This window comes from Uloborus diversus, chromosome 7 (genome assembly GCF_026930045.1).
Source record: "Uloborus diversus isolate 005 chromosome 7, Udiv.v.3.1, whole genome shotgun sequence".
Taxonomy (NCBI): Eukaryota; Metazoa; Arthropoda; class Arachnida; order Araneae; family Uloboridae; genus Uloborus; species Uloborus diversus.
This window is the reverse complement of record NC_072737.1, coordinates 69,543,045-69,558,875: the sequence shown is the minus strand read 5'-3', so window position 1 is coordinate 69,558,875 and position 15,831 is coordinate 69,543,045. Positions and strand designations below refer to the sequence as shown.

General features: G+C 32.1%; 1 protein-coding gene across 1 annotated transcript in view; it reads right to left on the bottom strand.

Annotated features, from left to right (window-relative positions):
- Nucleotides 1-15,831, bottom strand: part of LOC129226545 (vesicle-fusing ATPase 1-like) — an 88,342-nt gene that overhangs the window by 28,268 nt on the left and 44,243 nt on the right. The window contains exons 14-18 of the mRNA XM_054861154.1: nucleotides 14,391-14,486; nucleotides 13,560-13,716; nucleotides 10,828-10,961; nucleotides 10,685-10,751; nucleotides 5,122-5,201 (exon numbers count right to left, since the gene is read on the bottom strand). Coding sequence (XP_054717129.1) covers nucleotides 5,122-5,201; nucleotides 10,685-10,751; nucleotides 10,828-10,961; nucleotides 13,560-13,716; nucleotides 14,391-14,486 — 534 coding nt within the window. The remainder of the gene's footprint in view (nucleotides 1-5,121; nucleotides 5,202-10,684; nucleotides 10,752-10,827; nucleotides 10,962-13,559; nucleotides 13,717-14,390; nucleotides 14,487-15,831) is intronic.

The window sequence follows — 15,831 nt, the reverse complement described above, 5'->3', positions numbered from 1 at the left end:
TAAAGATTCTGTTCTCTGTGTTTAAATTTGGTAATAGGAGGTTAAGAAATGGGTAAAAATAATTTGAGGGATGTTTTCAAATGTCTCAGAATTATTGGTATGCTCATTAAAAATCGTATATTTTCCCCCTTTTCCACAACGCGAAATTTCAACCTACGCTAAGAGTCTTGGAACGCAACCCTCACGTAAGTTGAGATTCGACCGTATATGCAGATGACATCTGACATGGATACCGAGAGCTTTTTGCTAAACGAGCATATTTGCAAGAAACGGAAAAATTTCCGTGATCGTACATTTCTGTAACACTGTAATATTTGTTGTTAGGCGGCCAAAAAACAGTTCAATATCATCCTCTTCCATAACATTTACAGTAGCTTCCATACTAGCTGGATATTGGCACAATAATCTCATTGACATCTAAAATGTTCATCAACGGGACATTCTCATTTACCAGAAAACAGAAACGTGGCATGGGCGCCACTATGCAAAGTTTTAAGGGGGGGGGGGCAGATATTTCCTCCATGGTTTAGCAGGAGATGTTCATATGGAAACTGATTTCAGTACAGATTTGAATTATTAAATTTGTCATTTTTAATACCTTATTAAGTAATGGCTGGAGAAGAAATGTTTTTACATTTTTGCTAAGAAAAAAGTACTAGAAGCAAGGAAGTTCTAATTTCTAAAAGGGGCGGGGCTTGAGCCCCCACTTGCCCCCTATATGGGCGGCCATGAGACGCAGTACTACATTGACAGTTATCGCTTATTCTTTTCTTCTTAAGCCATTCAATGTGAATATTGGGGAAATGTGGAAATTTCGATGCTAAACAAGCTAATGGCGTCAAACAGATAGAACGTATGGTGTTAATCTGACGTCAGCTCATATGTTTTAGAGTCTTTCGAATCTGATTGGTCCAAGTTTTGCCTCGCGTAAGACTTGCACCAGTCAGATTCGTTTGAAACCTCGTTTCTTCCTTTTTTTTAAAAAATTTTATTTAAAAGTAGTTTCCAGAAATCGCTACAATCTACTTTTTTTTTGAATCAAACTACTCGCTACACTACTTTTTTTGAAAAGTAGTGCGCTACACTACAAACTACTAAAAAATGTAGCTACTACTGTAGCGTCGCTACTTGTAGCGCGCTACTTCCAACTATTGGGCCCACTCCGTAATATGATCTAGATCCTCTGGTAGCTGATTTGCTTGTTCTTCATTTTCTGCACTCCCCATAACTTTGATATCATCAGCAAAACAATTTATGTTCCCAGAAATATTTTTATAAATATTGTTGATAAACAACAATAACAAGAACAATGAACAAAACAGGCCCTAACACTGATCCTTGAGGAACCCCGCTTAAAACTTCACTCCAATTAGAATAATTTCCCCTTACAACTACCCTTTGTTTCCTTCCGGTCAGCCAGTTTTTTTATCCAAATGAAAGTTTTCCCTCCTATTCCTATATCAGCTAATTTGCTAAGTAGAGCAACATGCGGTACCTTATCGAAAGCTTTTTGAAAATCAATGTAAACAACATCTACAGCCTTCTTATTGTCCAAAGCCATGCTAACTTTGTCATAGAAATGTAATAAATTAGTTGCACAAGATTTACCTTTCCTGAAACCGTTCTGAAAACTAGTCAATAGATTATTAGTCTCTAAAAAATTTACTATCTTAATTTTTATCAATGTTTCAAAAATTTTGCAAACCACCGAAGTTAGACTCACAGGTCTATAATTTCCCGCACTCCCTTTGGACCCTTTCTTGAAGAGCGGAGTAATGTTAGCCAGCTTCCAGTCCTCTGGCACTGTCCCCAAGTTATAAGAAGCATTGAAAATATTTACGATTACATCTTCTAATTCCTCCGCACATTCAACTAAAATTTTTGGATAAATATTATCAGGTCCCGGAGCCTTAGTCTCTTTAATTTTTTTTCAAATGAAGTAAAACGTCATCCCTGGAAAATACGAAGTCCTCAAGCTGTACTATAGCTTGTGTCTTGTTGGTGTCAACTGTTGAGATACAGTTATCGTTAAAAACACTCGAAAAAAGTTATAAAGAACATTAGCAATATCACCATTGTCCTGAATTAAAATTCCGTGCTCATCAACCAGTGGCCCAATATGACTATTTCGAACTTTCCCTGAATTAGCGTATGCAAAAAACCTCTTGGGATTCCTGTTTATGTAATCTGCCAGTCTTTGCTCCAACGCTCTTTTCTGAATCCGTACCAAATACTTAAATTTACGCTTGCCTTACAATATTGGAGCCTGTCTGCACTGTGACCAATTTCTTTAAACCTATGAAAAGCAGCTTGCTTGTAATTTAGAGCGTCTTCAGTTTCCCTGGAGAACCACATCGGTCAAATTTTAGTGTTGACACCTTTTCTCCTAAAGGGAACATGGTCCCCAACCGTTTTCGCTAGATTTTCCTTAAACTCTGCTCACTGAAGATTTACTATTGTCCAATCCGGAAGAAAAAACTGCTTTCAAGCTCTGCCCAAGTGCCACAAAATCAGTATTTCTGAAATGGGCACAAACCTGAAATTTTCTACTATGTGCATATCAAATTTAATCCCAAACCTAATACTGTTGTGGTCACTATCTCCAATGTGTTCCCCTACACATAACCCCTGAACAGAGCCTTCCATGTCGCAGAAAACTAGATCCAAAATCACGTCTTGTCGAGTACCCTGAGTTACAATCTGATCTAAGAAACAATCACCAATTACTTTCAAAAATTCCTCTTCTCTGCTATTACTATGGCAAAAATTATTCCAATCAATTCCTGGAAAATTAAAATCTCCCATTGATTACTGACTCCTTGCTTGAAATGTCACTAATAATACTAAACATCTGTTCATCTTGACCCTGGCTTAAGTTGGGTGGCCTATAAATGTTCCCTAAACTTAGTTTTTTGCCCGATACTTAAAATTTTTTAAATGAGCTACTTGCATTTTTTCCCAGGTAATTTTATAAAAACTTAGTTAGTCTGCCTTGTATATTTATGTACCTAACAGGAAAGCTGAATAGATTTAAGAAAAAAATAAATAAATAAAATCTATTTAGCAACCTCGCATTACCTAAAATTAATAAATCTGCTATTTATCTATAAAGCTTTGTTAGTTACTTTGCATTAATTGAATTTTACTCTTTGAATAAGTATGTAAAATTTCTGAAAACATTTAGGGGAAAACAATAAAATTTTTCAAAAAAAAAAAAAAAAAAAAACATTTTTGAAAAAAAAAAACAAAACAAAACCTACATGGTTAAAAAAAAAAACATTTGGTTTAAACCAAACAACCCTGCTGGCTACAGCGAACCTTTTAAATGCTTCCAAATGAAGTTCTATACTGTTAATGCGTTTTCAAACGCTTGTAACACAAACACGAGAGAATTGGCTATAGCAATCCAAAAATTTCTAAATCTTTATACTTTTCATTAGCACTTGTCGCAGCTACATTCCTTACCAGTCTTTCCATAGATATCATAATCACCCACTGTTCTTGTGATAATATTGTAACTTCACACTGACCAAGGCTAAATTAGGCATGCAAAAAGTTTTTTCTGTTAGGATTAATTTAAATATATCCTAAAATTGGAAAGCAGCTTAATTCTTAACTCGCAAGCAAGTTTTCCTTTTGAAATTTACTGCAGCCATTATCTGGCAGAATAGGGAAGTTTTCGATTTTTCAATTTTATTTTTATATGATAGAGTAACATGTATGAACATCATAGGTGAAAATAATTTTGCATTACGATAAGTAGTTTTTTTAAAATTAATTTTTAAAGTTCAAGTGCTTGTGACGTCAAATGGCATAGGAAGTGACGTCATGCGCTCTTCCGATAGGGGAGAAGCCGAAGGTCACGCATTCGACTTCGAAGACGAAACATAAAAGGCTTATCTCCTCGCATTTAACTCCTCGCGTTTCTGGAACATTAAACCTCTCATCCTCTCGGAAATATTCGAATATCATCATTGATGTTACATGAGGAAGATTATTTAGATTGTGCTTTAACGAATCCGGTCTCCATAGTGTGTTAAAAAGGATTATTGAATTTCTAAAAAAAAAAAAATATCAGCGTGCTCAAAATGTCCCTAGCGAAAACAAGGGATCTTCGGTGGAAGGCTGCCCATTTGCCCCCTGTGACGTAGGCTCGTGACGTTTCAGAAGAGTGCACTTTTGCGCGTGGATTTTTAAAAATTCATTAAAAATCAACCACGGTGTTTTAAAATTCGCCGATGGTGAATTTTTTAGTTTTGAGGGTCAATTAACAATACCCAATAGCCAAAATATGAACATTTAATAGGTTGCAACTTCCCCATTGTAATTCTAAGGCAACTATTAGTGCTTTGAGGGAGTTTTTTTACGACAGAAATTAGATATACAACTTGTAGATATGTTTAAAAGAGTCGACAGAAAAATTAACAAAATCAAAGATTGTAATCAAAAATAACATCTTTCTTCTCATAAAAAAAGATATGTTTTATAGTTTGTTTATTAGAGTACAATAGTTTTTTTTTTTTTTGAAAATTTGATGTAACAAACACTGGTTTTTAAGGATCTCCTAAGCCAGCGTTTCTTAAATTGTGTTCCCCAGAACCCAGGGGTTCTATGGAGATCAAGTAAGGGTTCCAAGAAACTCTCATTCTTTTTTTTCCTATATTTCTAGAAAACTTAAAAAATCTATCAAAATTGTGAATTTTTAAAACTTAAATTTTAAACTTTAAAGTTATGCTTGTATCTACAAAATTTTGTTTTAAAAGTTGTTTTCAAATTTATTATTATTATTTTTTTTTGTTAAATTTGGAAATCACATTTTGATATTACAAAATTTTATTTGAAATAGTTTTCACTTTGACTAAATAAAACATTTCAAGAGCATTGCTTCAAATTATACTACATACCAAAAAAACAACAACAACAGGGGTTCTACGAAAAACTGATTATTCAAAAGGGTTCCACTCATTAAAAAAATTAAGAAATGCTGTCCTAAGCCAATCTGTTTAGGGTTTCTTATAGCAGGGATCGACTGTATAGACAAAGCATAGAATTTAGTAGGTAGAGTGGTAAAAGCTTAAAATTGATGTCACGAAGTATAAAAGGAAAAATGAATCATACAACCTTAGGAGGTTCTTTTTTCAACAGTACTAAAAGAGCTTGTAACACTAGATTTGAGTATCGAGGACCAATTGCACCATAGTCTAAAAAAAAAAGCATTAAATAAGAAAAAATATTTGAATTCTCCATAAAAGGCATCAATATATCAGCATCAATACCTAACAATTCATACAAAAGAATTATTATATATAAATATCAGATAATTGAAAAGTCTCCAACCAAGCTAATGGAGAAAAAAGTAGAGCAACTAGTAACACTGCTCAATTTTCAAAAGAATTAGAAAAAAGACAATTAATCTAAAATCATTTCATCATCAGGCAATTATATTCAAGAATGTAAAGAGAAACAAGTTGTGGGTTGTAATTACAGGGCTCATAGCAAGTGGAAGAAAATATATAGGAGTTTAAAAGGAAAAATATAAGAGTTTAATAGCAAAATATATAAGAGTTTAAAAGGAAAAATATAGGAGTTTAGTAGGAAAATATATGGGAATTTCAAAAAAGTATAACATCTAGTTTGTTTGGAGCATTGTACCACAAAAAAAAAAAAAAAAAAAAAAAAAAAAAAAAAAAAAACCACACACACACACACACAGAGTGCCAGTATCAATACAATTCTACAATGCATGAAGTCATAGCAATGTGAAGAGTCTCAGATGTGAGAGCAAATCAATCTTTGTACCCATGGTCAAATTTGTAATAAATATGAATCAAAGTTGTTTAATACAATTTTGATTCAATTACGCAAAATTATGAGTGCATGTTTTCGTTTTTTTTTTTTTTTTAATGTGAAAAATTCTACATACAATTTCAGAGAACTTTATTAAACTTCTGGTCAAATTAGACATCTTTAGAAATATACATCAAACTAAAAATATCCATTCTCTGATTATTTAAATAATTTTATCACAAAACAGTATGAAAAAGCAATTACAAAATTCAGATTTTGTCTTATGTGCTTCGAAAAACGCACCTCTTCTTGATTGCTAAAACTAGGTAATAATTAATTTGGACATTCTTTTTTCAATGTCAAATCTACCTTTAGTCATTGGTATTGGTACCTCATAGTTTTAATGCTAACACTATAACAATGAAAAGTCCGATCGACTCCATGGCTCTCTCACCTCACTGGTTTTGTTGGACATATCAAATACATAGAGACATGAGAAAATAGTTACAAAAAATGTGCAACACTCTGCCTCACCTTCGTTTCACTATTTACAGAAAAAAAAAACTTATTTTACTAAAGGAAGGTAAAGAAAAAAAGACTGCACTAAGGCATCACATTTGTGGGGGAGAGAGAGAAATGGTCAGTCTCATATGCTTGATTCATTTAAGCGGCATGTTCAGTTAGAATATTCTGCAATTTTTTAAAGTTAAAACTGGGTTTTGTTTCGTTTTTGAGGAATATATTCATTAAAGTGGCTAATTCAATTACTTGGCGCTCACTGTAACGGCATTATCCATAACTCACAGTTAATTGTGCGTACCTATATACAGCCTAAGTAAAAACTTTAAGGCCAGTATAATTTTCTTTGAAAAAACGAAAATGAAATTAAAAAGATTTTAATATTATTGTATTATTATCTATTAATGTTCATTGATAAGAAATAACGCAATAGACAGGATTTGTAAAGCATGCAATAAGCAGAAAAGCAGTGGTTTATTCAAAGTTAGCATTTCAGCTTGAGTAAAAACTTTAAGGCCACCAGTATTTTTAAAAAACTGCAAGTACTTATACTGTAATAAATGTCACCTTAGCTAACAAGATTGTGGAAACACTTCAACTTGCAGTTTTATGATTAATTTCTACAAAGTTTTTGTCCTACTTGTGACGATATCGTAAGGTAAAAAGTTAACTGTTCAAGAAAGGGGGCAGATTAAAGCTTTTTCTTCAACAAGGATAAGTAGGCGTACTATTGCGAAAAAATAGGAAGATCGAAGATTGAAGTCAACATTTTTGTTTGATTTAAACACAATTAGAGTAAAAAGAAAACCCGGGAAAATTTAAAGCTTTGTCCTCGCGTCATGGAAGAAGATTTTGGAAATTATTACATTACCTGAAAAGTACTCAATCAGGAAACTTATTCAGACGATAGGTTTTAATGTTAACCAAAAACGATATATAACACAATTAGAAGGTGTGGAAAGTTTATTAATGCTGCAAAATTGCTTAAACCTCATTTATTGAAAATGCACAATATAGAGCGTTTCAACTTTAGCTAGGAAATCATGACCTGGGACAACCAATGAATACAAATAATTTTTTCTAACGAAAAGAAGTGGAGCTTGGATGGACCAAACAGATGGAAGTACAATTGGCATGATTTTATAAAAGAAAAAGAAATATTCTACAAACACCAATTAGATGGAGTCTCTGTCAGAACTGCTTTGCTTACAATGGTGTGTGTTCAGTTGCATTTGTTTCAGATAAAATAAACTCACAATTATATCAAAATGTCTTCCCAAATCATCTTTTACCAAATGCCGAATTTATTGCTGGAGAAAATTGAAAATATCAGCAAAACAATGCTTCTATCCATCCGAGTAACAGTGCAAAAATAGGCTCAAGTAAACAATGTTGAAACTTTGAAATGACCAATTAAGTCTCCAGATCTTAACCCAATAGAGAACTTATTGGATGACTTAGCAAGAAGAGTTTATGCAAAGGAGAGACATTTTACTTCATCAATAGAGCTGAAATCTACCATCGAAGATGAATGGTGAAAAATACATTCCGAATTTTGTCAAAATCTAATTTAATTCATGAAAACAAGACTATTTGAAATAATTTGAAGAAATGGCTCCTACACAAGGTTATAAATATTTGAATTTTTGTCTTCATATGCTTTTTTCTATGTTGGCCTTAAAGATTTTACTCAGGTTCAAACATTGATCTGTAACATTTTCTGATAATGAAACACTTACAATTAAATTTTTCTGTCTTTTTTACTTGTATTTAAGGTAATTAATTATATCACTCATATGACTTTTTGATCCTAAGATTAAGGTGTGTCCAATTTCTCAAAAAAGTGCACTGGTCTTAAAGTTTTTACTCAGACTGTATGTACACATGTATAAAGGGTAAATTTGACCTAATCTGCAAAAACAAAAGGGAGTGTTAGAAGAGCCCTAGTGGAACCATCCATTATCCTCTGCAATTTGTAACCGTAACCAATTAGATAGAAAAAAAAAGCCTCCCCCCCCCCCAAAAAAAAACAAATTTCTGAGATGAAGACTGATTTTTGAAAATCTTGGAAAATCTACACACAAAATAAGTACATACTTGAAAAAAGCAGACAAAATCCTACAAAAATGACACTTTTTTCATCAGAATAGTAACATTTTTCAGAGAGCTACAAGCTTTGAAACATTTGAAGTACTCAAAGTTGAAATGATACCAAAATCTGAACACAGCATTTTTAAAAACAATTGTTTAAGCTACAACCGGTCATTTGAACTACATGTAAGATTATATGTGACAAAATTAAAAGATTTCAAAATCTTTACAGCAGCACACTTAAAGTTAACATGTTATACTATTAAAATTACAAAATAAAATCATTTAAAGAAAAATAATTAATTAAAAACAAGTAAAAAGTTGCAAGTAAAGCCACCTATATTTTGCATGTTTCATAAAAATAATCAAACAGAAGTTTAGAGCATATGCCAACATTAAAGATGAAAGAGTGCACAGTGCAGGGGAGAAAGAAGAAAAAACGGATCAAATGTTTTTGCGTTTTTTGGTAGCATTTAACATCCAAAAAAAAAAAAAAAAATTTTATATATATATATATATATATATATATATATATATATATATATATATATGAGTTAGTGAGAAAATATAGGAAATATAGGAGAATATCTGACAATTGTGAAAATATAGGAAATATAGGAGGACTATGAGCCCTGTAATTATCTAATTTGTTGGGGGCATCTAGTTATTGTGATTATGAAACTTCAAGAATTAAAACAATTGTTTTAACAGGAATACATAAACAGTTTTGGAAAAAGGAGGACTATTGAACATTATCGATCTTACTTGTTGTGAACTGACACAGTTTTACAAAAAGGAGATAAACCACTCAAAATATTATGCACTTAGGAACATACATATAGCATCAAAGGGTTAGTAAAAATGAGAAATTTATGAATGACAAGAATATACAAGTATCAAGTATACAGTGAACTTTTCAGGAAAAGGTTTTAGTTGAAGAAGAGATGCTATAAAACTTGCAAAATTATATAAACAATTCTGTAAACTTGTATCATAACAATTTTTTTTGGCAACTCTTTTTTATATTTTCATAAAAGTATAATCAGAGGCCGACAAACATAGGGAGCAAGAAAAAATCTTAGAGTCAGACAAATTACTTCTCTAAATTTAAAGGAAAATTCAAAAATTCAGTGTAACATTTTTTCTGAAAGATTTCCCTTTTTTTTTGTAAGAAATAGTTGCCAAGTTTTTTTTTTAAAACTCCGCAGGTAAACTGGAGCTTGAGATTTGTCAGAATCCAAGAATAAAATGTTTTGTGTTTTATATTAATCAGAATATTAACATTTCTCAATCATAAGCATAGCTTTTATAAATTTTTTATGTATTCACATTAAGAATTGATATTTTAAGATTGGAAATTCATAACATAAATTAAACTAGAGGGCTTATTGACTGTATGCGGGAAGCAAAAAGCGCAGACCTGCTCCAATGTTATATAAACTATTTCTTGATCATTTTTAACAAGTTGGGTAATGTTTTATTCAATTGATTGATCAGTTGAACTACTCAAACCAAGAATAAGACTTTAAAAAGCATCCATGATTTAGCATAAGTAGTGGCTTCTACATTTATATTTCATTTGCAATTTTATTTTCTCAAATCTTAAAATTACTCAAAGTTTGAGCCCCTGGGTTGTACTGAGATGAAAAACACTTCTGCTAAATGTTACTAATGTAAACAATCTTGTATTGTATTTACGATATTAATTATTATCTGTTCAACCAAAACTGGTAGCAAAAGTAAACTAAGTAACAGAACACGAAGAAAAACTGTTGTCTGTTTGGTGCTGGGATGATTCAAAAGTTTGAAGCATAAAATTTTAACTGGAAAAATGTCTCCTATTGCAATATCTTTATAAATACTAAAAAAAGAAAAAATGGTTAGTTAAAAAAAGAGGGGGGAGGGGCAGCCTCTGAAAGAAGAAAAAATGAATTTTTGTAACAGGAAGCAAAATCAAACTTTAAAGAAAAGAGCTCAGCCAATGGCACCTTGTACAGTACAAACCGAAATGCCAAATCAGCAATGAAACCTTAAATATGGCAAATGGGGCTATAAAGTAGTAAATCTTAATGGTAAGTTTGGGTATCAGTTCTAGTTAGGGCCCTTCTAAGGAAAAAAAATGCAACTAAAAATATAACTTTTTAGAAAAAAGCAAATTTATACATAATTCTTTGAAACATCGTGAAGCACATTTAAAATTTTCAAGTTAAAAACTTTAAAGTTTATTAAGTGATACTATTTTTTTAAAAAAACAATATCATTCTGTAATAAGTAAATATGCAATTACCTAACAACCTTTCAATGCTGTCAACTAGTATGCAGCTGAAATGTGACTTGTATGCATCATCGAAAATCTAATGAAGAAAGGATATAATTAATATGTCTAATAAAAATGCCAAATGTAGTGAAAAGTTTTAAACAAATAGTTACTTTTTTAATCATCTGACATTTGGCAGTCTCTGTATAACCAACCATATCTTCTGGACTGCACAACTTTACAAAAGGGAAATCAGATTTCAAGGCAAGTTTTGCCCCTAAAGTAGTTTTTCCGCTATTGGGTGGACCTGAAAAAAGTATGTGCATGTAGTAAAATCATTTTAAAGCATTGTTTAACTTAAAACATAGCTGACTTATGTTGCTGCAATAAATATCAAGAACACTTGTTAATTTTTAATTAAAATGCATAAAATAAACCTGTAAAACATATATTTTTGCCTCAAATCAAAGTCCATCACAAAAAAAAGTGGGCTGATTAGAAAATTTAGAGATAAATTAAAAGGCTTACAAGAAGTTTTGTGAAATACAAGAACTGACAACTGTCCCTATTTGCAAGATCGTGCAGTGCACGACGGCGCCAGAGTCAAAAAGTTGCAGAGTTCTACCAATAAAAAATGCTCGAAACGGGTGGGGGGGGGGGGGGGATCTCCAACCAAAAAAATGTAATTGAACTTTACATTATATCTATAACAGTATCGGTGAAATTATACTGCTCATTAAAACAAGCAATCCTCCTTGCTGCCTATCTATAAGGAAAAATTGCCTTTGTTGTGTCTAAATATGCTATTCAAAAGCGCAATCTTTTACACTGAAAACACATAATGCTAATTAATGCATACATTAGTATTTTTCTTCATATGTGGAGTCATGAATGTTATTTTGGAATGTCTATAATTTCACAAGAAGTAGCATACGAAGCAGCGCAAGAAAGTTGCTATTCCCCATTTTGGTTCTCGCGGTGAATATGTTATATGTATTATAATTCGTGAAACATGTCTTGTTGTGATGTGTTAACTATTGTTTGTGTTAATTTCACTGCATCATGTTATACAATCAGAAATACGGTAAGCACATTTGCATATTATTTACTTGTACGTAATATACATATATTGTAGACAATAATTCAGATTATTTTTTCAGTTCTGAAAAGTAACGACTTGACTATAACTACTCAATTCCTCCACCCCTCTTTTCTTGAACTATTAGCGCATTAAATTAAAGAAAGAGCTTTGGACAACGTGTTTGTTTTAGACATTAAATTCAATACCTTTTTAACAATTTTGTATTTTAGAATTATTCGTTTTACTGGAAAATTTTAGTTTCAGATTTTCAGTTGGAATATCCTCTATAATATTATCCTTCAATTTAGAAATATAATCAGTTCCCTCTTGTTTCAATGCGCAACCAGTGGGGTAGAGGTCCACAGGGCACTCCCCTGGTTGCACCGCCCCTTGCCCCCACACCTCCAGAATGTTTAGTTGAATGTTTTTCAAAAATATTTACTATTGAAAAGGGAAAAAATGCTTCTTTGGAAAACAACGTGGTTTTAAAAAGGAAATAATAGTGATTGTTGGGGTAAAACTTTAATTTCCTTTAAAAAGAAATTTCGAGTTTAAAAATTCTCAATAGTTTTAGCTAATTCGTCAGCTACTCCCCCTCCATCCCATTTCTTTTCTTTTTTCCTCATTATTTTTCATTTTTTCTAGTTTGCCTGATAAGAAAGTTTTCAAAATGCAACCCTCTGATAATTTCGAGATATGAAGTAAAAACGTACAACATATTGCAAAATTAAATATTTACATTTTTTTGTATAAATTAAATGCCAAATGTATTTTTTTCCATTTTATATTTGTCTACAAAACCTCCCTCCAGGTGTTAGTAATATTTTCCTCGAATGCCAGAGTACAAAGGCACTCAAAAGACATTCACACGACGGCGCCAATCAGGCTTGGAGCGGCCCTGCTGACAAGAGTTAAACAAGAAATGTGAAAATAGGTCAATATAGAATGCATCAGAGTAGAGTAGTCTAGAAATAAAAAGCATTAAAGCCATAGATATACATGCAAAAATGAAAATACATGTTGCATTGAAGATAATGAAGCAAAAGGACTCATTGACTAAAATGGACAAACAATACAGAAAACTTCAATCATCAAATAAATACAGTACACATTTGTAACAAATCCCAGTTTTCAAAGGCAGTTTTCTATATCAGAAGATGTACAGTAAGCTTACATAGACTAGAATGTACACACCTTAAGAAATTTTGAAACTTGAAGACCCAAAAACTAGAATTTTTTTCCTTAAATGAGAAAACAGAATTTTCTAAGAAAAGTTGTTCCTTTTTTTCAGCTGCAAATGTTTAAAATTGCTGACACTCAGTTATTTTCTTGTGTAAAACACAGTACATACAGCTATTTTTTATGTTTCTTTGATGCCAAGAATCATTCATAATATTGCTGTAACTGCACAAAAATCATTTAGCATCCACTTTAGAATACAATACAAAGCAAAAGTACAAGGTTATTTTTAGCATAAATACATTTTATTTATTGTATTGATAGGAAATATCATAATTTGCTTAACAATAAACAACATCTGTGGATCATATATTGCTGCGTATTCTCTCAAATATTTTTTTTAGTACATCAAAGTATGCTTTTTATTGAGGTTAATAAACACAAAACAAAGAAATCTGGCACGAACATAGCGAAATTTGGGAAAAAAGAGCCTAATATTACACAATACAGTAATTTTTGCCTTGTTTTGAGTCAGGATCTAAAATCCAGAAAGATTGTGGTTTCAAGGTTTCCAGATTTTGAGTTCCAAATTAAGTAACACAAATTAGTTTATGAAAGAAATGAAATTAAAAATTCAGCATTTACCTTCTAAAAGAACACTAACCAACCCTCTTGTATCAGGACAACGTGCCTGCTGAATTAAAAGTTCTCCATCTTCCATTATATCGGCAACTGGCGGTCCCCATGTAATAAATCCTTGGGAAATTAGCCTCTCAATTTGTTCTGCACTAGTTCCAAAGGCCTAGAAATAGAAAAGCAAAGTATAAATAGAAAAAATTAAATATTAATACAAAAATGCATTTTGTGTGAAAAAATAAAAAAGAGGAAATAAAAAAAAAAGTGTCTTCCCCCCCTCTTTTTCTTTGAGTGGGATGCATGTAAAACTATTAGAAAAAGTTAATACTTGAGTTTCGTTGCCTGAACTTTTACTGTAAATCATTTAACATTTTCGAAATACTAACGCCCAAAAATGTGATGTAACTTTAAAAAAATGAAAATCTTGGAACAGTTATGTCTATTATAAAGTCTGATCACTAGCACAACTAGAATTTTTTTAGGGGGAGTGGGGGGGGGGGGATGAGAAGAAGTTGCTGTTTCATAAGGCCTTGCATGTTTAGATATTAATATACTAAAATTGGGAATAAAGTTCAAAATCAAAGACTCTGTCAGGGTCAACACCAGGGTTTGGCCCAAAGCATTTTCATCAATAATTTCTAAATTTTTTTTCTAATGGGTAGTGGACATTTTTTGGACAATTTCTTGATCTGCTGTAATTGTGTTGAAGTTTCGACCAAATGCTGTTTTTTAATGTTTTTAGCAAAATTAGTAAAAAAAAATTTCTTAATCAAAATTGTAAAAGAGAAAACATGTCTTAAAATAGTAATCACACAGCATTATTTTTTGAAAAATACTCACAGGTTTGATGTCGTATTCAAGTGCATGCATGAAATCTGCTCGAGTAACTTTAATTTTTTCTGTTGCCTCAGGGTCAATTTCAACTTTACTGGATGCCTAAAAAGCAAAATCAACATTTTGAAAGATACATTTATAACCACAAAATACACAATTACACTGATTAAAACAGTATATTTAGCAAGGACGGATACAAGGGAGGGGCAGTAGGGGCGTTCGCCCCCTCCTTGAACCGAAGTATAGGAACTTTCTTCTGGTATATTTACGGTATTAAAGTTCCAAAAACGCAATTTTACATAATCTTCGATGGCGGGAGGAGAAAGGGAGCTCTTTCCCAAAATTTAAGTCTTGAAAACGAAATCTTAGTCCATCTCTTATTACTCTAGTCTAGAATAGGGACTGGAACTTTCTACAGGATTTTTTCAAAATTGAAGTTCAAAACCTCAATTTTAGACGATCTTAGATGATATTAGGGGTAGGTTCGAGGGCTCTCAGTGAATATTTTTGAAAGAAACACAACTATGGGGCACCTTTGATTACGTAAGGGTAAACGATGGAATTTAGTAAACTCCACCCAAATTTTTTAGAAATTGAAACTCCAAAGAGTAAAAAGTAAACAATAATCGCCCCCTCCTTGAAAATTTTCTGGATCCGTCCTTGTCATTTAGTAGGGGAAAGAAATGGAGACAAGAACTTGGCATAGCAGAAACATTCACTTGAAAATTCAATTGTATTTTCCATGGTATGATTTTCGTGCTACTTTTCAAAGTGTGGAAAAAACAGCAAACTAATAGTTAGTAGATAATGTTGGGGAATGTGTCTTTACCTTATGTTCATAGAACTAAATAAAAGGTTTACAGAACCCCAACATCAAAAAGCCGTGCAGTCTGCCAGTAAGAAATAAAACATACTCAAAATAATATAATAAATAACATTTATTCAAAAATATCACAGTATACAACAGGGAAAAATTTTGTTAAATACCAAAATTAATTTAGATTGTAAACCCCCCCAATTATCACAGAAATTTCAAAGTTAAATTGTTAAACAAACATTTTTAGAAAAAACGTGGAATATTTTAGAAAAATTGTAAAATGTCACCTTCCTGCGCTAAATGCGCATGTTTACATTGCTGAAGAATTTTGAGCAAAGTGTAACAGAATTGTAGATTCATCAAACTGTTCCATCATTCACCGGCCGATAGGCTTGCTTGGTTCGGGAAGAACTTTTTCATATACCGGAACACCAACTTGTGCACACACTGGAATACCACCGGAACCTTCTGGAAATATAGTTGGAACATCCAGGAAATCCAATCAGGAAGGTCACTCTGTAGGACATCGATGATTTCAAACTGATGACAGTTCCATTCGACCATAAGAGCACCGGTAAGTCAATCCAGGTATAGGCCAAGTTTAAGAATTAGGCCTAGTTGCAATGAGCT